Genomic DNA, 23,211 nt, shown 5'->3' with positions numbered 1-23,211 from the left:
CAATACTGTGCTTTAAAAAAATTTTAGCTTCTCCACAATATTACGTGATTGAAAAAAATAATAAAGGACAAATTCATTCTTTGTGCAGAAATACTTTTCAGATTAAGACTGACATGCTTTATCTGCAAATAACCCACACGGGATAGCCATACATGTCGGAGTTTATGTACACACCACATACAACTTTTTAAAATAACTGTACCATTATTAGCCGAAGTCCTCTACTTCACTAGATCTTTTAACTAAATTTTTATCAAAATTTGCGCATCTGTTGATGAGAATGTATTTTCTTGCAGAAGCAGTGTCACAAGTTACCGCCTGTTACAGACGACTGAAGATACATGTGCAATCAAAACTGAAATAATGCAAATTCATCATTCAATAAAATTATTAAATATAAAATGAACATGCTGAACGCTGGAAAAGAAGGCCAAATCAGATCGGGGGGAAAAATTGTTCAAATGAAAACCGTGGAAATTACAGAGGTTCTGAAAACTTTCAATGGCTTTGGGAATTGATATTGTAAGCACTTTATATGTAATTTCATTTCAGAAACTATGGCATTCCTTCTTTTACATCAGAATAATACTTTTATACTTATCCCTTATGATCAAGAGAACTTTCTGGTTGCCAAGTGGCATAAAGAGAAAATTTCAAGCAGTAAAGGAGTCAGGAATTAGGGGGAAGAGTCATGAGGATTTGTGTATGTGTGAAAGGAAGAGTCATTAAGCCAGTGACATACTGGTGCCAAAACTGAATTCATACAACTGAAAATGGAGAGTAAAGAAGGGAAGATGAAATGTGAGTCATTTCTTCATATAAACATTTTCAGAACTCTCAACTATGTAATGCCTAATGAATGCAACTTTTTTCTAAATTAATATAACTTATGCAAGATGTAGGACAATTTTAAAACGTTAACAATAGTTTTTAGTAAGACTATTTTATTTTAAAATTTTTCAAAATATAAAAATAAACAATATGGATAACAAACAAAATTCAACTATAAATAATAAAAATGTTGACAACCCCACATAAACATTTATTACTATAAACATCCTAAGCGTACGAGTAGTTTTCTAGTTCAAGTTTTATCTTTTTTCAGTTCAAGTTTTATGGTCACTTAAAAAAAATAAACAAAAAAGCTGCTACAGCTTAACCAACTGCTTTCGCTCCACTCAAAGAGCCGGAAATTTGTTTTCCCTATGCCAACCAACACACATTCATGAAATGGGATACTTATGGGCACAGGTATTTAGACCTGGAACAATCCAGTCTCCAGACAAGACAAGACTCCTTTGGTGTTTTTCAATTCAACAGTCCACTAAAATTGAGTTAAAATAAACCACTTATTAGAAGAATTCTTGTGCCAGACAAAATGTTCTGAAGTAACATCACACCCAAAACAGGTTTAGGCTTCTGAGAATCAAAAGCAGGCATCCATGAATGCTTTGCTGATACTTAAAACATTTTATCATATGAACATTCACTAAGGTGCTGAAAGGAAATCTTGGGGACAAAACAAAAAAATCGACACATCAATGCAAAAACCTACAATGTAGTAATACAACTCTTTATAATTCAAAAAATGCTCCGTAAATATTTAAGAATTACGATGACTCCTTGTTGAGTGAAGGATAGATGAGAATTTAAAGCAAAGCAGGATTATGTATTTTAGTACTAGAAAGTTTTCATTTGAAATAAGGGAAAACAGCCTTGCTGAATGAATTTTTGGATTCTAGCCAAATTAACTGCCTTCCTCAACAATTTTCTTTTTGGGAAGCTGGGCACAAGTAAGTGTGTGGTCATTCTGCATCATGTTCTTAAATTATGATTGTTTCTAATGGGCTGGGCTCTTTATCTGACTCAGCACAGACTACTTTTTATAATTATGCTGCTAGATTATAATAAATCACAAGCAATCAGATTAAAACCTAGCAAAGTCTGGACAATGGGTTCAAAAATGATACTGAAAGGTTTTATAGCACCAATAACTTTTTCCTAAGACACTTGAGGGGCCTCTATCATTTTAAAGTATGATTTATCTTGTAAACAAGACCAAAAATATTGAGTTGATCTGTAGTTTGAGCATAAATATTTATAAACTCTATTAAAAAAATATAGCATGACTAGAGCAGCTTAACAGTGTAAAATCTAAGTATACTGAAAAATATAAAGATGTATAAAAGGCTTTCATTATGCAATCATGCAGAGGTAAATAGCTTCAATCAATTACACAAAAGTGATTCTGTACAGTTATCTACAATAGCTCCATGAGAAGCCTAGTCAGGAAAATAATGAAAATCTTTAATCAACACATGAGAATTTTAAATGTGTAACTGACTAGATCTCACAGCAATTTTCAAAAAGCACAGTTATCTTGGTGAGAATCAAATCATCTTGACTTCTGATTCTCAATGGCATCTTCAATTTTGTTTTGCTTTGTTTTTAATTTTAAAAGCAAAAAAATGAAAAACGAGAACACCAGGATGACAAAGTTGCAGGTAGTGGCATGTGGTCCATATATCCATTAACCAATCAATATTGTTAACACTAAGTATAGTGTCGTCAGACAAACGTCTTTACCCTAGCAGCAAACCACTGTTGTAGGGACAAAAAAATTCCCTGTTCACAATTTAAAATACTCAACTTATTTGGGAAAGTATTTATGAACACCCTGTGGCTAGTTTGTAAATGTTAACCAAAAGTCTAACAATTTAAAAAAGAAAAAGCCTAGTAAGCTACTGGGTCCTAAGTACATATGAAGACTTTTCAAAATATGTACTTTTTCTTTAACCAAGCCTAGAATTAACCATGCTCTGTCCAACCAATGTGGATCAAAACAGATAATTTACATTATGACTGATGGGTTAATTACCTTCTTTTTATTTTTCATGATGACAAATGCAATGCATACTCAAGTGGAAAAATAAAAGTTTGCAGAATATTCAGCTTCACACAAAAGAAAGTGACTAAGTATGTCAGTGTAAACTGGACTTTTCTAATATAGTTACTACCAAGCATAGCTTCCAACTTCTTAAATGCCTCCTGAGATCTATGAAGGAATACTCAGAAACTAAGTTAAAACATTTCTTATGATGCCTATTATAAAAGGGATATTGTGGGTACATATTTAGGATGAGATTTAATCATATTCTTTATAAGTAATTCTAAGCCATACTGTTTATAAACGATCTGGACATACACTTCTTAAAATGGTTAAAAACCAGTCTTTACCAATGTTAGGCACACAACACTATTTCCTCTTGCTTTAAAAATTGTCTTTGATGTCTTGATTGAGAGTCAAAAAAATGTGAAAAAATTACGTTAAGACATTTAATAGATTTTTAAAATATTTATAACCCACAAGATCATCATTTGTCACTTGGAAGAAAATTATTTTCATTGTTGGCTTTGAAGAGCTAAGAATTTTTTTAAAAAATATTTGGGTAAATGGCCTTAGCAACAATATCAGAAAGTATATTTAGAAGAAATGCACAAGCTATTACAGTACATAAAAAAGTACTTTATCATCAATACAAAATTATTTCAAGTGGCTATCCTACTCGCAGAAATATATCTTAAGACCCCCCAAAATTAAAACCAAAGTCATGTTTAACTTTTTAATTCATTTTCATTTTAAATTGTTCATGCTAAAGAACACAGTAGCATGGCTTTACAGATTTCCTAGACACAATCCTCAATTTGGCTCAGACTGAAATATATGTCATCCAAGAGAAATTTTTCGTTCTTTCTTAAGGTGTTTAAAAAATAAATGGCTATAAAGTACGGGGAGAAAACATTTAAGAATAAGGTCAGAGCACACATTCAGATACACTTTGGACTCAGATGTACTCTTAGAGAACTGTAGAGATAAAATGCTAATTATAGTACATGTAAACATCTGTTCAAATTGATAAAGAGTGAACATAAAATAATAGGATGGTATTATTATAACAGTCGTCTCCAGACAGGAACTGGTCTTGTTCTCGCAGTCACAAAGCTAAATTCAGGCAATGATGATCTCTCTCTGCTGGAAAAAGAGAAGACTATTAAAAAAAAAAAATTGAAAATAGCAAATAAATCTAAAACTTGAATCACATCATAAATTGACCTCCAACTTTTCTAAACATTAAAAATAAAAAACTATTTGAGAAAGGAATCAAAATCAAAATTGCAGGCAAATTACACAAAGCTTTGGACTAAGATGATTTTAACAAAACTTCTCTGCATCATGCTTCCTTCAAACATTAAGCTATGAAAGATCACAGCATGCAACATATCTTACGGTCTAAAGTTTTCATTACGAAAACTAGTAACTGATCATAGGGATAACTTTTATAGAGATGTGGGTAGGCAGAGAAATTTTAAGAAATAATCAACAAATTACAAGACGTTGTAAATAAAAAGGCAGAAACAATTTTCTTAAGCTTTCCCAAAGATTTCAAAGTAATTGCAAGACACATCTAATTTTCTTAAACTCCATATGATAATCACTTTGTTAATCACACTATATGAAGTAAAATGCTATACTAAGCACAAAGGTCCACAGCAAAAATAAAAGGTACACATTGAAATCAGACAGTGCCTGGTATACAAGGAAAGGCTAATTGTGGATGATGGGAAAATGAGTAGAAAGATGAAATAAACAGTGAGGGAAGAATTTAGGAAGTACCAAGTATAAAAAGTGGATACAAAATGTAGAATTTTAAAAACCTTTTAATTACATTAACAAGCACATGATATGGATAAACTTCAAGAAACTTATTACCAAATTAGGTGTTTTTCTACTAAGCGCAATGTTTTTCATTAGCAGTTACTGGCAATGGCAGTCATGTCACCAAAGTTTCTTTCCTAGGATTTTTAGGTAGCAACTTTGGAAAATTATCTCTTGTCATCTCATAGGTATATAATGATCAGAAAGGAAAAATTTAAGACTGCTCTTCTCCAAAGGCCTGTATACATACCTTAGAGCAATTAGCCAGCTCAAGAAGTTAACAGGAACAAGGTAGTTCCTGAGATCTGGGAAAAGGAAATTTTCTTCTTGTCGTACAAATATCGTAAACTAGTAATTTAATTTTCCATTAAATTTCCATTTTTAATTTATACTATTTTATAAGAACAGGAAAAGCTCCAAGAGAAAGACCAAAAAATTAACTAAGCCAAAATTTCATGCAGGAAATTTTTCTTTTAAAAGGCTAACAGACTTGTGTGTGTTTGTGTGTGTTTGTGTGTGTGTGTGTGTGTGTGTGTGTGTGTGTGTGTGTGTCTGTTTTGGGTGGAGCTTACAACATTTATCTAAATTCTAGAAGAACTAAAACTCATTTTCTATCAGTCTACATTGTGGTTAAGGGGGGAGAAGAAAGAAAACATATTGATAGAGTTTACTCTTTACTCTAAAATAGCCAGTGATATATTTCAACATACCAAACAAGCAACTGTTGCTTCCTTTTTGAACCCTTGTAGGCAATGGTTAGTATTCCAAGTAAGAGTGGTTGAAACTCTTTATATAGAGCCCCACAAAATCAGTTCTAGTAAGAAGACATTTCTTTCAAATAAACGTAGTCACATTTTCTACAGGAAATCAGCTAAAACACTGAAGTCCTATCTTTATAGTAAACTATTAGTTGTCACATTCAATCGTATCATCATAAAACAAATGCTATGGAATACTTTCCCATTCTTGCAACATGTTTTCATCAAATGCTTGGGTATCAGTTAAATATAAAATTTAATTTGATATGTTACAATTATCCAATAACATTTAAAACAACACTGCTTAAGTAGCAATACAAAATATTGGCTGAAATATGTAAAACGACAACTTAACCATCCCTTGAGATAATCCTAATCAATCTTTCAACCAGTAATATACAATGTTCCTCAATTTTTTCCTGTATGAAAAGGCTACCTATATTGCTGTCCTCAATCCTTTTCCAATTCCCAACTCAGCCTACAGCCCAGGTCTGTACTAAAGCAAAACAATGTTAGGAGAGCTGCAGAATTAAAAACGTTTGTTTAGTTTTAGGTAGCATATTGTTTTTGTATTTTAAGAGTAAACTGAGATGGAAAGGAGAATTTAAATCCATATTGTTGAGAGAACGAACTGTATCTGCATTACTAGCAAGTATTTCTATGTTCAAACTCTGAATTTAGAAGAAAAATAAAAAGTTACAACTGGGAAAAGGAAATGCTAGTGAATACAGAAGTTCATCTCTATTTTATAGGCTGAAATGTAATTTGTGCTGGCAAATGTAAGCATGTAGGAATATTAAATACAAAACTATACCAAGAGGCATCATATAAATTACCATAACCAAATCCAAGTTGTTTCCATTGATAGAATGATAGAAAACAATGATAATAGATAAGAACTGTCTTAGATATATTGTTTTGTATCAAACACTAATATAGCACCAGGGTTACTATAGATGTAAAACGGACCTCAGAGATCATCTAGTCCAACTCTATTTTACAGACAAGTAAACAACCCTGGATAAGGCAACAGACTTGTCTAAAGCCACAGAGTTAGTTGCAGAATTGGGACCAAAAGCTAAATCTCTTATAAACTTTGTCTAGTATTCTGTAACTAGGTCACCTTTGGATATAAAAATTAGTGGGATGGACTAGATTGGTGGCTCTTAGCATTTCTAATCATACACACTGTCAGAAACCAAAAGTGTATTTTACCTCTGAAACAGACTACAACATTTATTACCACAAAATATTAATGCCTTACTAAATGTGAAAATTCCACTAAGACTACATGTGTTTACCTCCACAGTACTTGTAACCCCACTGGTGACAAACTTGAACTGTATCAATTGCTTAGCAAAATGCTCCCAGTAACTGAGGAGATCTTCAAGAGATTTTTGGAAAATTGATAAGAATTAACAAGGGAGGTAATTGTCACTCTATGGTCGGAGAGTTAAATATGCATTCATTCATTAATTCATCCAACAAACATCTGGGTGCCCAATATAAGCCTAGCTTTGTGATAAGCACTAGAAATAAAACGATGAATAAGACATGGTCCCCCTTCCTAGAGGAGCTTGTAATCTAGTGGGGAAGACAGACATAAACCAGATAAATTATATTACAATGTAAGTACTGTAACAGAGATATGAACAAAGTGCTGTATTAAAAGGGAGGGTATAAGTATGAACTGGCAAATGACCAAGAAGTCTAATAATTTTGTGTAGTACCTTTGAGGCAAGAACTACCATATTTGGTATAAACACAATCTGATATTCCACTCCATCAATAATTAGGAAAGCAGCAACAACACAGAGTTAAAAAAAAAAGAAAAGTTGACACTGAAATCAGAATGCCTACATTCAAATGTACTATTTTCACCCACTAGCTACGACTGGGTAAATCATTCTATCTCTATTAATCTAAGTTTCCTTATCTGTAAAATGAGAATTAACAACTCCTTCCTAAAATGAAAGTACACACAGAATGCTAGTATTTATAAAGAAGTAAAAAATTCAGTAGCAACTTAATACTAAGTAATATTTATAATTAGAATCATATTAATATTACAAATAATATACCTGTAAACCTAATTAATCTTGGTAAGATTTAATCCCCATTCTTTGGGACCAAACTGAAACATATTTGTCTTCTGATTCATTCAAAGCAACATGGCTTAAAACATTTTAGGTTCTAAGTTACTTGGAAATTTTAGGCTAGAAAAGCTGATTAGCTATTCATGGACTGAAATAGAATATGTGTTTTCAGTTACATTATAAGGGAATTTTTATAATTTTTGAAGTATCAGGCTGAAACGTACTAATCAAATTATAAAGCCAAATATCAGCATGAAGATTTAACTGGCCTTTGAAAGATTTACTTTCTTTATAATACCTGTTTGGTGTAAAGAGAAGAAACGTGAGCCTCTGCCAATTTGGCACCTTTCACGACTACTAAAAAGAAAAGAAAACAAACTTACCTAATGAATCAGAATAGCACATAGTCAACATACAAGAGACTACATAAAAATAGATCTTTAACTACAGAAGTAAAAATAATGACTTTTTGAGCAAAGTCACTATTTTGACAACTGAAATCTGATTTTGAAATTTTAAACATAAACGTATACACAAATTGCAAGCCAAAGAGTTCCTATGAAATACTGTTACCATCAAGAAAATATACATAACTTCAACCCCAAGTAGGGGTGTATGGGCAAGAAGAAAAATGAAGCATCCTTAAGTTATTCCAATGGCAGAAGACTATGGTGGTGGTGGAACAATAGCTTTTGATTGTGAAGACCCCAATATGGAAGAAAGTAATTTTTTAAATGTGATTTTTTTAATATTATCACTATAATCTCAAGAGAGGCAGAAACACTTGCAATCGAAATGATAAATTTTAAAATATAAATATGTAATCCCCCACCCCAATTCTACAAAGATGAGTTTATTTCCTGGAAACTGCTACATCAACTTTCAATGATCATGTTCACTTGCAAAAGAAATCCACTTAAAAGAATCACAGTATTGTTGCAAACATCAAAGATTTTTATACAAGTATAGGAAATACACACTTAAAATATCAGACTGGAACACTTACCAAACAGTGTTTTCCTAAAGTAGTATCTATAGTACATTTCTTTATTCATATATCTTCAAATGGTCAAGTTTTCTTTCATACATCCAAAATGTAATGTGATGTTTTCTTATTCACCAAATGTTAGCTCTACTTGTAGTCTGGTTCCAAACTAATCAGCCTGCTTTTAAATTTTAAGACATTTGTTGAAAATTTATAGGATCAAACCAAACTTAAGTGGTATAATTTTTAAACATTGGGTTGTACATTATTGTAAGGGTACCAGTAACCATTACTATTAAGATTAAGTTAGTGATTATAGCTCTTTTTGTGATAATTGGGGGGGAGGGTAGATCACCATCTGGAATGGTCTATTTTAATTTTTTTCTTATCTTTTTTCTTTTTTTTTTTTAATCAAGAAACATTGTCTTGGCTTTTTCTTTTTTGTCATTGCTTTTTTTTCTTTTCTTTTTTTTTTTTTTTTTAAGAGACCATTCCACTTTATTATAACATCCAGATGCATAAGGACTCATGTAAAGCAGTCATACACCATTATCTTTAAAACCCATATGGTAAAATACATACACAGTCCAACAAAAGGCTAATACATAGTAAAGCCTAAGCATACTACTATGTAATATTATAATACATAACTTGGAGACTTCAGTTAGAGTACTATGTTATCTATTCATTTTTGAAAACATTCATTAAGATTTTAAATGCAAATTCATTCCTTATTTGGAATAAAACAAAATCCTCTAAGTTATAACAAGTATTGGTCATAAGTTTTCAGACCTATTCATTAAATTACAAAGAACCCAAAGAATTCTGTAATGTCCAGTATAAGTATGTAATAAAAACATTGCATATATTTCTAGTGTGATGTCTTCATCAACTGTTTACTGAAATAAAATGCAAACATCAATCTTTCAAAATACAAGATCAGAAGGTAGTTTTCTTCTTTTTTGTCTAATTGTGAAATCCATCTTCATCACATTTTACCAAAAATTGTTTTTACAAATATGTAAAAGTACATTAGATAATACTAATGAAACACAGGTAGAGTTCTAGCATATGTAGATCAATGATCAGTCAAATCATCTTCTCCAAGAACGAGATTCATTGTCCTCTTCTTCTTCATCATCATCTTGAAGTAATGAGTCATCCACCAAAGACTCTTCCTGAAACTTTAGGTTAAAATGTATTTAGGAATTTACCCAAAAAAAAAAAAAAAGAAAGAAAAAAAAGAAAAGAAAAAAAGTGACATTTTTAAATACTGATCTCTCTCAACAGAGTTGAATACAAAAGGTATTTTTATAGCTAGAACATTCACAAAACAAAGAAAAGCAACATTTAACCACTCAATGGTTTCTCTGTACTACCTATTCTATTTGCTTGCATGAAACAGGCACTGAACAAATATCAAATTAAGCCTTTGAACATGCTAATTTTTCCTGCCTCTCTTTAGCAAATTACACCATCTTCTGTACCTTTAAAATACTGGTCAAACTGTTAAAAAAAGAAAACAGTAAGTTTTCTCTAATTTATGCTCCTAACCTTGAATACGGAAATCAACCAATAACTTACATAAAATTCTACCAAGATTTATATTTATATTTATTTTCCATGTATGCAACAAACATTTACTATTATTGCATTCCTTTCTTTTCCCCATTCCCTTCATAAACACTTCTCAGACTGCTATTTCAAACTTTTCAAAATACCTAATACCAGGAGCTCTCCTGCTTTTCTCCCCATTCAATTCAAACTCATGGAAGGACAAAGGTATAATCTAAAATATAAAATGACAAATCATGTATATGAGTTTCAAAATATACATTTTTATTCTTGCATTTGACTATGGATATGTATAACAGCCTTGAAATGCTCTTCAAACAAAAAGAAGTGTGCCATTATGAAGGTAAAACATGGAATCATTTAGTTTTCCCACCTTACCTTTATTTCTTAACTTAAAATTCCTCCTAAAGCTTATTTTGTAATTAAATAAGAGTTGCTTACTTTTAAGTTTTTGGTTTCGAAGGGCTCTCTACCACTTCACTGGTTCACACCTCTTAGCCATCAGACTAACTGGTGTTACTCAAAGAAAAATGCACTTCCACTCTTCCTGACGCTTATCCCTCTAAAATACCTCTCAACTATAATCCTAGCTCCAGTTCTAAGTTATGAAAGCTATTTTATCACTTAGGGCCCAGTTCCACTGTCAATACCTCCTTTAAAATTTTCTGGGATGGAAACAATCACTCCTTCCACTGAGTTTCCAGAGCATGTTGTTCAAATCTTTATTCAGTATTATCAGTCTGCCTTTTATTGTAACTAGTTTCTTATGTGTCTGTCACAACCCCCCTTTTCAGATTATAAGCTCCTTGATGATAGGGACCGTGTCTTATTCATTTTTGTGCCTAAGACATTATCTACCATATAACAGGCATTCATTCTAATGACTAAAACAATATATGAATTAAAATGAAGGAAAGCTGAAATGTTAATAAAGCAACTGAGAATAGATTACCCTAAAACTTAAAATATTACAAGATGTCCTGTGGATAAAAATCTAATGAATAATTATCATTTCTAAGGGTAAATAGAGTATATACATAATTTTCATATATTCTTTTTGAATTAGCAATCCACAGTTTTGCCTCATTATCCAGTTAAAATTTAAAATTGTTTGCATTTATCTGATATCCCTTGCCTGGACTATGGGTCAGGAATAAAAGTTTTATGTTAAAATCACAGCCATAAAAAAAAAAATCACATTTCATATAAAAGCTATGAATGATTAAGGGTAAAAATAAGTGGAAAAAAATATAACATACTTCTTCTTCATCAGGCTCAACTTCTTCTGTTTCAACAGCTGAAATATTAGTTACTGGTTTATTCCATGCCAGTTTTAGATCTTGTCCTTTGAAACGAGCTCCATGAACTGCAGCCTAAAATGATTAAAAATATTGGAATATAAGACATTAAACATTTCTGAAGAAAAAATTAAATTTCATAGTGCCTAACATTAAAGTTAAAATAGCTAAACACAACTGAAGACTGCTATCCATTTGGTTTTTGGTTAATTCTCAATTTACTATTTGTTATTATAATTTATAATTTACTTTTGATGGTTTTTTACTTCTACAATCAGACTAGTAATTGGAAAATTCCTTTAGAAAGAAAGTAAGAATAATTTCTCATAACAAAATAGAGCTACTTCACTAATGGCCAATATTTGATTAAAAGAAATATGTTTACATGTTTACAATACAATGACAATTGCTGTTTAAGATGACAATCCCAAGATATTTCAAGATCCTGGTTTTAGCTTCTGAATCAATGTCTAAATTAGAATCAATATGCTAAATATATTTTATTTCATTTTAATTACTGTTCATTTACAAATGGTATATATGGTAACTATTAATCTTTAATAATTTTGCATGTGTAAAGTATGATGTTATTTTCAAATTACATCAAATAATCAACTACCATAAAATGTTTAATGTAAACTAATAAAAAATATAAGTACGTCAACGAAAGGAAAAAAAACCCACTGAAATTTTCTCTTGAAAAACAGTTTTTCCTCCAAAGCTTTTACAACTGAATATAAAACGTGCACTTACAAAACAGTCATGTCTAAGCACTTGCTACACTAGGTGGCTGGTTTGGAAACACTGCATTCTTATCAGAGTAACATGAACTAAGGTAAATCAATGTTAGCAACATACTGCAATAACTTATACTCACACAAGATTTGTAATACAATCTCAAAGTACACCATAATGTGAAATGTAGAAACAATTATATATTCAATGATATCTGACATAAGTTGTGTGGTATTAAAATCCCCAGGTATAAATTTTAAATCTGCACATACAAATTTATGATAAATTTAAAAGATTTCATGCCTATTAAAATGCTGCTCAGGAGTCACAATGTCATACAACTAGATTTTTTTTAAAAAAGTACTTATATATATTTTAGTTCCCGAACAACCTGCAATTTTTTGAAGCTATCATTATTACATAAAAATGTATCATAGTACTGTAAGAAATTCCACCTGTTTAATGCAAAATGCCTACTCATAAAACTCTTCCTTGCATTCAGCTAATTCATCTAAGAAGCAAAAAATAATACTGACATTTTCACAAATAAGTTACTAACACAAATTTCTGATGACCTAAATTTACACAGCTCTATATTCAGCACATACTTCCTCAAATTTATAAGATGAGCCTACAACCTGCTAGAGTTTCAACTTTAAGATTATTTACAAGATGATTTTCAAACCGTTTATTAATATTGCTCCATTACAAACTTGAGAATTAGGCCCTGTAAATTTTTGAACTACCTGGGTTTTTGCTTTTTGAAGATGTAAATTTATTCAGGAAAACTAAGAACTTAGATGTTATAAGAAACATATTCCATAATTTCCTTCATTTTGATAAAACTATGTATTTATAATAATTAGAAAAGTTCCAGAAACCAATATTTCAGGTAACTGCAACATAAAATCTTTAAAGTTTAAGCAATTCCTTCTGCAATTCACCCATTTTACTTTTTATAAAGATTCAAAATTTCAGACCACATACTGTAAAAAGCATAGCCCAAGATTATCCCTAACCCTAAGAGATAACCACTATTCTGTAAGGAATTCAGTTATATCCTACATATATTTTTCTATACACACACTAAAAGAATTTCTGTATACAAATATTTATGGTACGTATAAGGACATATACTTTACTGGTTTATAACTTCATAATTAAATTATTAACCCAATTCTCTTCATAAATATCTCTCAGTGTCCTCTCCAACAATTTTGTCACTTTACTTGTACAGTCATATATATTATATAGCTAGCATCATTAAACCAATTTCTACAGATATGAACCTTGTATATTTGTACATCTTGTGTGACTTTCTATTAGTAAAAGTGAAATGTTTCTTGATATTTTCACAATCTGTCCTGCTAGTATTTTTCTAAGTGAATGAAGTTTGGTGATATTTCGGACAAAATATTTTCCCCAATTGGATTTTGATTTTGTTTATGATGCACCTTTTATTGGAGAGAAAGGGGCTGTTGTTGCTCATTTCTGTCATGAACAAGTTTTAAATTCTTCATGTACTGGAATTTACCAATGTTTTCCTTTATGAATATTGTGCCATACCTTAAAAAGCCCTCTTGATATTAAGATTATTTTCAAAAAATCCCTAGGGTTTTACTATTAAAAAAAATTTTTGTGGCATGTATTAAATGTTTCATGTATTAAAAAAAAAAAATTCATCCAACTTAATTTGGACATTAAAAAAAGACATAATGCTGTCTTTTTTCCAAAGAGCTAGTCAATTTTCCCAATATCATTTAATGAATAACTTGTTTTATGCCTTGATTTAAAACACTGCCTTTGTGATCCATTAAAATCCTCATGAAGTCATGCATTGTAAACAATGTTTTGATCAACAATGACTGTATATACAACAGTGGTCTCCTAAGATTTTGATAAACCTGAAAAATTCCTATTGCCTAGTGACCTTATAACTATCAAATTACTCACATGGTGATACTGGTGTAAATAAACCCACTGTGCTGCCAGTCCAGTCATATAAAAGTATAGCATGAACAATTATGTACAGCATAATCCTTGAAAATGGGTGCAAGTGACTGTTACTAGTTTACATATTTATTATACTATACACTTTATCATTATTTTAGAGTATACTTGTACTTACTTTTTAAAAAAAAGTTATTTATAAAACAGCCTCAGCAGGTTTCTCAGGAAGTATTTCAGAAGAAGGAATTGTTATCACAGGCAATGACAGCTGTGTATGTGCTATTACCCCTCAAGACTTTCCAAGTGGGACAAAATGTAAAGGTAGAAAACAGTGATACTGATGATTCTGTCCCTGTTTAGGCACAGGCTAATTTATGTGTTTGTTCTTAGTTTTTAATTAAAAAGTTTAAAAAGGAAAACATAAAAATGTTAAAAATAGAAAAAAGCTTACTGAATAAGGATATAAAGAAAGAAAATATTTTTGTACACCTTTGCAGCGTGTTTGTGTTTTGTGCTAAGTGATGTTACGAGAATCAAAACATTTTTTAAAATTGTAAAGTTTAAAAGTAAAAGTTATAACCAATTAAGGTTAATTTATTATTAAAGACAGGTAAAATGCTTTTATAAACTTGGTATAGCCTAAGTGTAAAGTCTAAAGTACAAGTTTATAAAATAGTATAGTAATGTCCTAGGCCTTTACAGTCACTCACTAACTCACCCACAGCAATTTCCAGTCCTGCAAACGCCATTCATGGCAAGTACCCCATACAGGTATACCATGTTTTATCTTTTATACTCTATTTTTACTCTATCGCTTCTATGCTATGTTTACTTACACAAATACTTACCATTGTGTTACAACTGCCTCAGTTGTCAGTATAGTTAACACAGTATCACAGTTGTAGCCTAAGACCAACAGGCTATACCATATAGTATAGTTGTGTAGTAGGTTATCCTATTTTAGTTTGTGTAAACATACTCTGTGATGTGTGCACAACAATGAAATTGTCTGAACAACACATTTTTCAGAACATAACCCTCTTAAGTGGCACATGACTGTATAAACTTAGTTCTATTTCTGAACTATACCATATTATCTGCTTTGTGCTGTCTTTTCACAGTACAAATAATACAATTAATACAAATAATTTTTTAAAGTGTACTATGGCAGTGCTGCAAGGGTTATGTATGTACTTCAAAATTTCATTAAAAAATACTTAAACAATAAATGATATAACCATTTATAAAATATTAAAGAACATCAAGTTTAAATGAGGTAGTGGTCAAAAAGGTGAAAGTAGAGCTAAATGTAAAAATCCACAAAATATGAAAGAGGGGAAATCAGTCTCAGATGAAGACAAAATTTGCTTCCCAATGCAAATGTAGAGAGATACCTGACAAAAGTATCCCTCCCAAAATAAGATTAGTTTGTAAAGTAAAAAGAGAAAGAGAAAGAGAAAGAAAAAGGAAGAGATTTTAGTGGTTTTAAAAAATAAAATAATCCCAGGCTGGGCATGGTGGCTCACACCTGTAATAATCTCAGCACTTTGGAAGGCTGAGGTGAGTGGATCACGAGGTCAGGAGTTCAAGACCAGTCTGGCCAACATGAGTGGAAATCATGCTACTGCACTCCAGCCTGGGTGGCAGGGCAAGACTCTGTCTCAAAAAAATATAATAAAAATACAATAATCTCAGCACTTTGAGAGACTGAGGTGAGTGGATCATGGGGCCAAGAGATCGAGACCATTCTGGCCAACATGGTAAAACCTAGTCTCTACTAAAAATACAAAAATTATCTGGATGTGGTGGCATGCACCTTGTAGTCCCAGTTACTCAAGAGGCTGAGGCAAGAGAATTGCTTGAACCCGGGAGGTGGAGGTTGCAGTGAGCTGAGATCATGCCACTGCACTCCAGCCTGGCGATAGAGTGAGACTCCGTCTCAAAAACAAACAAAAACCGGTAATATGGGATTTAAACCAGGAGAGAATAGTTAGAAGCAGTACAATGAAATAAGATGAAAAAGAAAAAAAATCATTGTTATAAAAATATCAAAATGCATTATAAAAATTCATTTCTGTGTTGGGTACAGTGGCAGAAACCTGTAATTCTAGCACTTTGTGAGGCTGAGACAGGCAGATTGATTGGTTGAGCTTTGGAGTTCAAGACCGCCCTAGGCAACATGGTGAGACCCCATTTCTACAAAAAATACATAAATTAGTCAACTGTGGTGGCCTGTGCTTACAATCCCAGCTACTTGGGAGGTTGAGGCGGGAGGATCACCTGAACTCAGGATGTCAAGGCTACAGTGAGCAGTGACCATACCACTGCACTCTAGTCAAGGTGACAGAGTGAGAACCTGTCTCAAAAAAAGCTCTTAATAAAGCAGTCATTTGTATTCTACCTTAAGACAAAAAGCCAGCATCACACATAATACTAAAAATACTAGAAGTATCTTCATTCCGCAAAAAAGGCACTATTATTACTGATGTTTTTAGTATTTTTCTAAAGGTAAACAATTAACAGAAAGTAGTTAGTGTAGAAATGTGAGAGAGGGAATACTATCATTTTTTAACTAAAGATAAATTAAATGAATACCCAAAAAACCCAAGTGAACAAAATTAAAACCATCAAATAATAGTTTGGTAAGATAGCAGTTACATATTTAATAAAGAAAGATGAACAGTCTTCCTACATATGAAGAACCAGTAGAAAATATTATGGAACAAAAGATCCCATTTAAAATAGCAATAAAAAGTGAATTATTATGGGGAAATTTATAAGCAATATATGTTGTCTATATAAAGAAACCGTAAGCAGGGAGGGTGGAAGAGAGATGAAAAATTACCTAATGGGTAATTTTTCATGTTTCCTATTTGGGTAATGGATACACTAGAACCCCAATCCCTACTAGTATGCAATATACTCATTAACAAATGTGCACATGTACTCCCTGAATCTAAAATTTAATCAATTTTTTAAACAACCTTAAAACTAGTAAGTAATATAAACTGGCTATATGAAAAAAAAATTAAATGCTCTTACAATATAAGAAGTATTAAAGAACTTGAAAGAAAATGAGGTTTTACAGTTAAGATTTAATATTTGAGGAAAATTTAGTATTAAAAATTTAGTATTATGTTCATTCTCCCATAATTTAGTCTATCTTTTTGAAACTAAACTTATTCAAAAGTGTATATAAAAAATAAACACATAAAACATACCTGCAAGATTCTGAAAATGACCAATAATTGGGTGTGAGAGGGAATCCAAACAACTGCCCTGACAAACTATTAAGATATACTAGAAAGCTAGTTTAACTAAAACAGGGAGAAACAGGCACATACACATCAATGGAAGACTCCTGAACATACCCAGATAAACATCTGGGAAATTTATGTATTTCACACGTAAGCTTGGAAAAATTAGATTTAACTAATGAAACCTAGTCTTCCTATTTCGCTCCTTAGACCAAATAAGTTCCGTGTAAATTTTTTTAAAGTGAACGTAAAGTTTTAAAAGAAAGAAAAAGCCCATAAGACGACTAGAAAAAACAAGGGAAAATGTTTATCATCTCAGACAGGTGAAAGCCTTTCAAACTATAAAGAGATTAACTGGACAATTAACTATTATTGTGGAAAATACAGCATAAATGAAAATTCATAAAAATATAACCTATAAGCTAATTTCCAAATATACAAAGAGCTCCTGCATTCATTAAGTAAATAAATAAATAAATAAATAAATAAAATAGACTTAATGGGCAAATGACATTAACAGTTGATAGAAATAAAAACAAATAGCATTTAATTAAACATGTGAAAACTACAATCATAAAAGTGAATTAAAATCTAAATAAGTGGCTATTTCAGTTTGATAAAACTGAAGATAAAACTCCGACACCTCACTGTGATAAAAATGAAGACAGATTACCTATCTATGAATTTTTTTTGTCAGTAAAGTGGTAAAACCACTAGGTAGCACACACATTATGGCAAGAGTGTAGGAAAAAGGCACTCTCATATTATCTTTGGTGGTCAAATAAGTATAACCTGTATGGTGGGTAATTTTCATTAAAAATTTAAATGTACAGATCCTTTGACCCAGCATGCTGGTATCAGTGAGAAAAGTGGAAAAAAGCAGACATTAAGACCCATGAGATTAAGTAAAAAACATATAGTCTAGAACTAACAAGTATCAGAATGAATTCTGAATTTATCTTTACCTATCTACCCATATGTATGTATATATGTATATGTATTAAAAACTTTATAGCCCTGAATTAAAAGCAAAGTATCAGTATGAGCTCTAAATTTATTTTACCTTTATATATGTGTATAATTTTTAACCCCCAGCTCTGACTGAAAAGGATTAGTGACAGTAACATACTTAATAGTAATGTGTACCTCTAGTACCCAGATTGTAGTGTCTAAATACCTTTGCTAATAAATAAACCAAAATTCCTCAGAGAAGTGGTCAATTCCAGGTCTAGAAGAGACAGTGTTTAAGATCAACCTAGAACACCTTATACCAGAAGCAACAAAACTATCACAAACCACAGGGTCCTGTCAAAAGCACTCAGGAGCCAACCTGTAGTCTCCTGGCCAAAGACGGAACAACTTCAACATTAAGAACTGGGAAGAATGGTTTTGTACCCATAGAATATTTACATATGAGTTTCTGACTGCATAACAGCAATCAAGCCATATCAAAATATGAACCTTATCTGGATCTTTATTTTAAATTTTTTTCTTATAAATTTACAAGAAATTAAGACAAATGCCAACCCTGACTAGATATTTGATACTTAGAAATATAAATTTTAGGTGGGATAATAGCATTGTATTTTTTAAAGGCTCTATCATTGAGCAACACATACTGAAATATTAACAGATGAAATACAATGACTGTGAATAGCTTCAAAATAAGGAGTAGGGGAGTTGTGGTAAGTGAAATATAGACAAAATAAGATTGGCCCTAAGTGGATAACTGCTGAAGCTCAATGATGTGCATATGGGAATACATTTTACAATTCTAATTTCTATACTATAAAATGTACACAAAAATTGAGTTTTAAAGCTGAAATATTTTATTCAGAGGCTTGCCTCTAGTCCTTTGACTATCCATTCTTATACACATTGATTCAAAGCTTACAGTAAATTAAGAAAAGCATATATACAACAAAAAGCAAAAAGGCTAAAGATCTAAGAAGGAGAAAAACACTATGAAAAGTGTGAATTCCACATCTTACATGGAAAATGTTCTGATGTTCTGGAAACATTTAATTTTGGAAAGATGTTGGGTGAAACAAAATTAAACTGGTTTGCTTACCTCTGGACTTAATCCATTTACACTATAATTCTAAATGGAATATACAAATGCAGTCTTTCGCAAACTTATCTGACAAGAGAATCCTTTGTTAGGAGATCTCCTGCAGAAAGAGTGTTCTGCAAACACTATGGAGAAAACTGACTTGAGATATGGATAATTACCGAAGTGTTTAAGCTGCAATCCTATGGTTCCTTACATTTTTAGTAACAATAATAAAACTAATATATAAAAGAAGGCTAAAAGCAAGTTTATTAATATTTGTAATGTTACAGAATGTTTAAGCAGGAGTTATGAACACAACTATATATAATTATATATAATCACAAATTTTAAAAAACATGCAAAATCTAATTTTTAGAAGTTACAAAGGAAGATTTCCAGTTCTATAACTCTTGAGTTCAATGTACATGGCCACTTTCCCAAAATCTTCAGACCTCAAGTTACTAATTCTGGTAGCACAGTGCCCATTACATAGCAGTACTTAATAACTATTATCAGTAAAAACACACACAAAAACTCTGATATGCACATAATTTTACTTCTTTTGATTGAATCCACTTAGTAAAGCATGATTCTCTTTCCCCCTATTTCTTTGCTCTCTAAGACACACAGTAACATGATCTCAGCTCACTGTGTCCTCTGCCTCCTGGGCTCAGGTGATCCCCCCATCTCAGCCTCTCGAATAGCTGGGACTGCATGTGCTCATCACCACACCTGGCTAATTTTTTGGTATTTTTTGGTAGAGAGGGGGTTTCTCCATGTTGCCCAGGCTGGTCTAGAACTCCCACCTGCCTTGGCCTTCCAAAGGGGTGGGATTATAACACCATGCCTGTTTCCTCTTACCTTCTGATATAAAAAATTGTACCTGAGTTTGGGACTGTAGGTGTCATTTTTGGTCTGATTGTTCAAATAGCAACTTAATTATTCCTACTCTGAACAGGATCTTGGACTCCTCCAAAGGCATAGTAATAATTCAGTGTAGAAAAGATAATATTCTAATCAGTCACGGGAAGAGACTACTTCTTTACTCCTGTCTGAGTACTTACCCAACTTTAGACGTTGTGATGATAGACAAAAAAAAGAAAGAAAGTAACAGGAACCATCTTCTAACAGGACAAGTCAAACTATAAACCATCTTAAGCTAAAGCTAAGTGTTCTGCTTATATTTCTATTCTTTAAAATGCTTTAATACTTTTCCTGAGGAAAATTTCTCACTTTTCACTTATATGAATGTCTCAATTATCTTATTTATTCCTATACTTTCACCTTGAAATACTATGCATTTATTGAGTATAGAAAATAAATTCATTCACTCATCTAGGACAATGGTTCAGAGAATAAAAACAATGTAGTATTCGAAAATAAACATTGGCAAAGGCTGACAATTTTCTTTTCTCAGGAAGGCCTATCCTTTATTGTGAGTGTATGTTCTCCTACATTTTCAGTGTTAAAATTTCCTTTATTTTATGTAACAACGGTGACAGTATATGACAATTGTTTTGTATTTTTAAAGTATTTTTCCCTGGCAAAATAAAAAAATTGGTATCTCTATGACAAACACACAAATTTTTAAATTCCTAAACATTACTATTCCCTGAAATCCAAAAGTTTGAAGACCACTGCTCTACCTGTATCCTGCTTATATAAGATAGGATTCAACTTAATTTTCTGTTCTTTTTAACTTTACAAAATTTTAAGAAACTTTCTGGCTTAAGGACACATTTATGGTTTAACAACTTTTATAACTAAAAATCCAAACACTTATCATAGCAGTTGGTAGTTACTCTTTCTAGCCTATTAAGTAAATCCAACTAAAGCTGTTTACTCTAAATAGGTAACTTTCATTAGACCGAACTTGACCTTAATTATTCTGTCACTTATTCAATCTCCATGTAATTCAGTGTTAAAGTCTTCCTTATATATTAATGCCTGGTATTTCTAATTGCTATTCATTCCAAAAAATGCATCATCTAAGGCACAAAAAGCAAGATGCAAGAAAGAAGGTATGTGTCAATAGGTCTTTCCATGTGCAAAATTTCCAAAGATTTAAGAAGCAAGAGGTTTTAATTTTTTCTCAGCTATATAAGCAACAAGCAAGGGAAGTAGTACATATTTAAAGTTCTTACTAAATCCATAAATTTGGTAATATTTTAACCATTTGTATAGTAATAACTACCATTGTTTTATAATACCACTATTCCCTGGAAAATAAATAGAACATAAAACTACCTATCTAGCAATAGACTAAAAACTGTCAACTGAAGCCATCGCTGAAAGGAAGCTTATTCTAAACTTCCACTTAAAAATACCCTGGAAAGAACATTTAATGAAAGATCTACTTTTTTCAATATAACATACGAACATACAAATTTATAAGAAAGTTTTAAAATCTCATCTATTTTAAATTACTTTTTACTTTCACAAAAGATTGTTAAAAGAAATGATTATTCAAAACTAGCTTTAAAAAGAAAATATCCCAATACCAAGAATTCCTATTTTATAAAAAATAATGTGCTACTTCCTACCTCCAACCCCCAAACTAGATTATTTCAAGGGTCCCACAGTCTTATACTGGTTACAATGCCCCAAGGGCAACTTCTATCAGGTAAGCAATGGACCACTGTGCTGGCTGAGAATATTCACTACAAAGGGCATAAATAAATTTAGAGGTTTTTTTCAAAATTTAAGTTACAATCAACTTAAAACTTCTGAAAAGCATCTCTCTTTTATTGCTTTCATTTAAAAAACTATTTCATCCTCAGAACAATTCCAAGGACAAAACAGTTACATTATCTTCTCTATAAGTCCTAAGGAAAGAACACATAGCGCAAAAAACGTTCCTGACCAGGCGCAGTGGCTGATGCCTGTAATCCCAAGCGCTTTGGGAGGCTAAGGCGAGCGGATAGTGAGGATAGGAGATGGAGACCATCCTGGCCATCATGGTGAAACCCCATCTTTACAAAAATTAGCCGGGTGTGATGGCACACACCTGCAGTCCCAGCTACTTGGGAGGCTGAGGCAGGAGAATTGCTTGAGCCTGGGAGGCGGAGGCTGACATGAGCCAAGAGAGCATCACTGCACTCCTGACTGGGTGACTGGGCAAGATTCCATCTCAAACAAACAAACAAAGAGCTCCTATCTCCTATGAATCCCCCACACTTACTCCCATTTTCCTTTTTCAAATCTTTGAAACCCAAATGAAAGACACGGTTACATATATTCCAGTCAATACTCAGAAAGACAATTCAAGATTGATGGGTCAAGATAACTTTACTAAGCTAGAGGTATATACATGTCTTGGGCAAAAAGTGAGAGAAGTCTAAATGGGGATATGCTGAACTTAGGGACACTTTTTTTTAGATTTCAACCTGATGAGACGAATAAGCAGTAAATGAGAAATGATTAAGATGGCAGATATCAGAACTGCTTGTACCTTATCCCTCACCACTCATTCTGACAAAGCAGATCCTGTTTTGGGTCAGCTGAAAAAAAAAAAGAATAATGGGTAGTGGGGTGGCCCTATCTACTACCTAAAAGAAAGAAAAGAGAATCCCTGATATCTCACGACAACACAATCTGACATTCCACTTGGTGACTAAATATGCATTTTAATTTTATTATGTTATACACAGGATTGCCTAACTGCATTAGGACATTCTTTGAGGGCATAAATTCCACTTCAGGTGTTCTACCTATTGTCAAAGCATATTATTAAGTTAAAAAATTAATTTGTATTAAAACTTAAAAGTAATACTTATAAATCATTTAA

General features: G+C 31.9%; 1 protein-coding gene across 50 annotated transcripts in view; it reads right to left on the bottom strand.

The window, feature by feature from the left end:
* Window positions 1-927: 927 nt before the first annotated feature.
* The window catches only part of RBM26 (RNA binding motif protein 26), a 95,934-nt gene continuing 73,650 nt past the window's right edge, over window positions 928-23,211 (bottom strand). For 29 of the 50 annotated variants that reach the window (XM_078338935.1, XM_078339339.1, XM_078339242.1 and 26 more), the window contains 2 exons: window positions 11,391-11,504; window positions 8,988-9,740 (listed from right to left, as the gene is read on the bottom strand). In XM_078338935.1, the coding sequence (XP_078195061.1) occupies window positions 9,651-9,740; window positions 11,391-11,504 (204 nt within the window). In that variant the 3' untranslated portion in view covers window positions 8,988-9,650. Of the gene's footprint in view, window positions 4,031-8,987; window positions 9,741-10,214; window positions 10,346-11,390; window positions 11,505-23,211 lie in introns of those variants that run through there. The other 21 variants (XM_008979207.4, XM_035295541.2, XM_078339858.1 and 18 more) reach the window with 2 other exon arrangements.

The sequence above is a fragment of the Callithrix jacchus genome, chromosome 1 (assembly GCF_049354715.1).
Source record: "Callithrix jacchus isolate 240 chromosome 1, calJac240_pri, whole genome shotgun sequence".
Classification (NCBI taxonomy): Eukaryota; Metazoa; Chordata; class Mammalia; order Primates; family Cebidae; genus Callithrix; species Callithrix jacchus.
The sequence above is the reverse complement of the archived record's forward strand: the minus strand, read 5'-3'. Positions and strand labels throughout refer to the sequence as shown.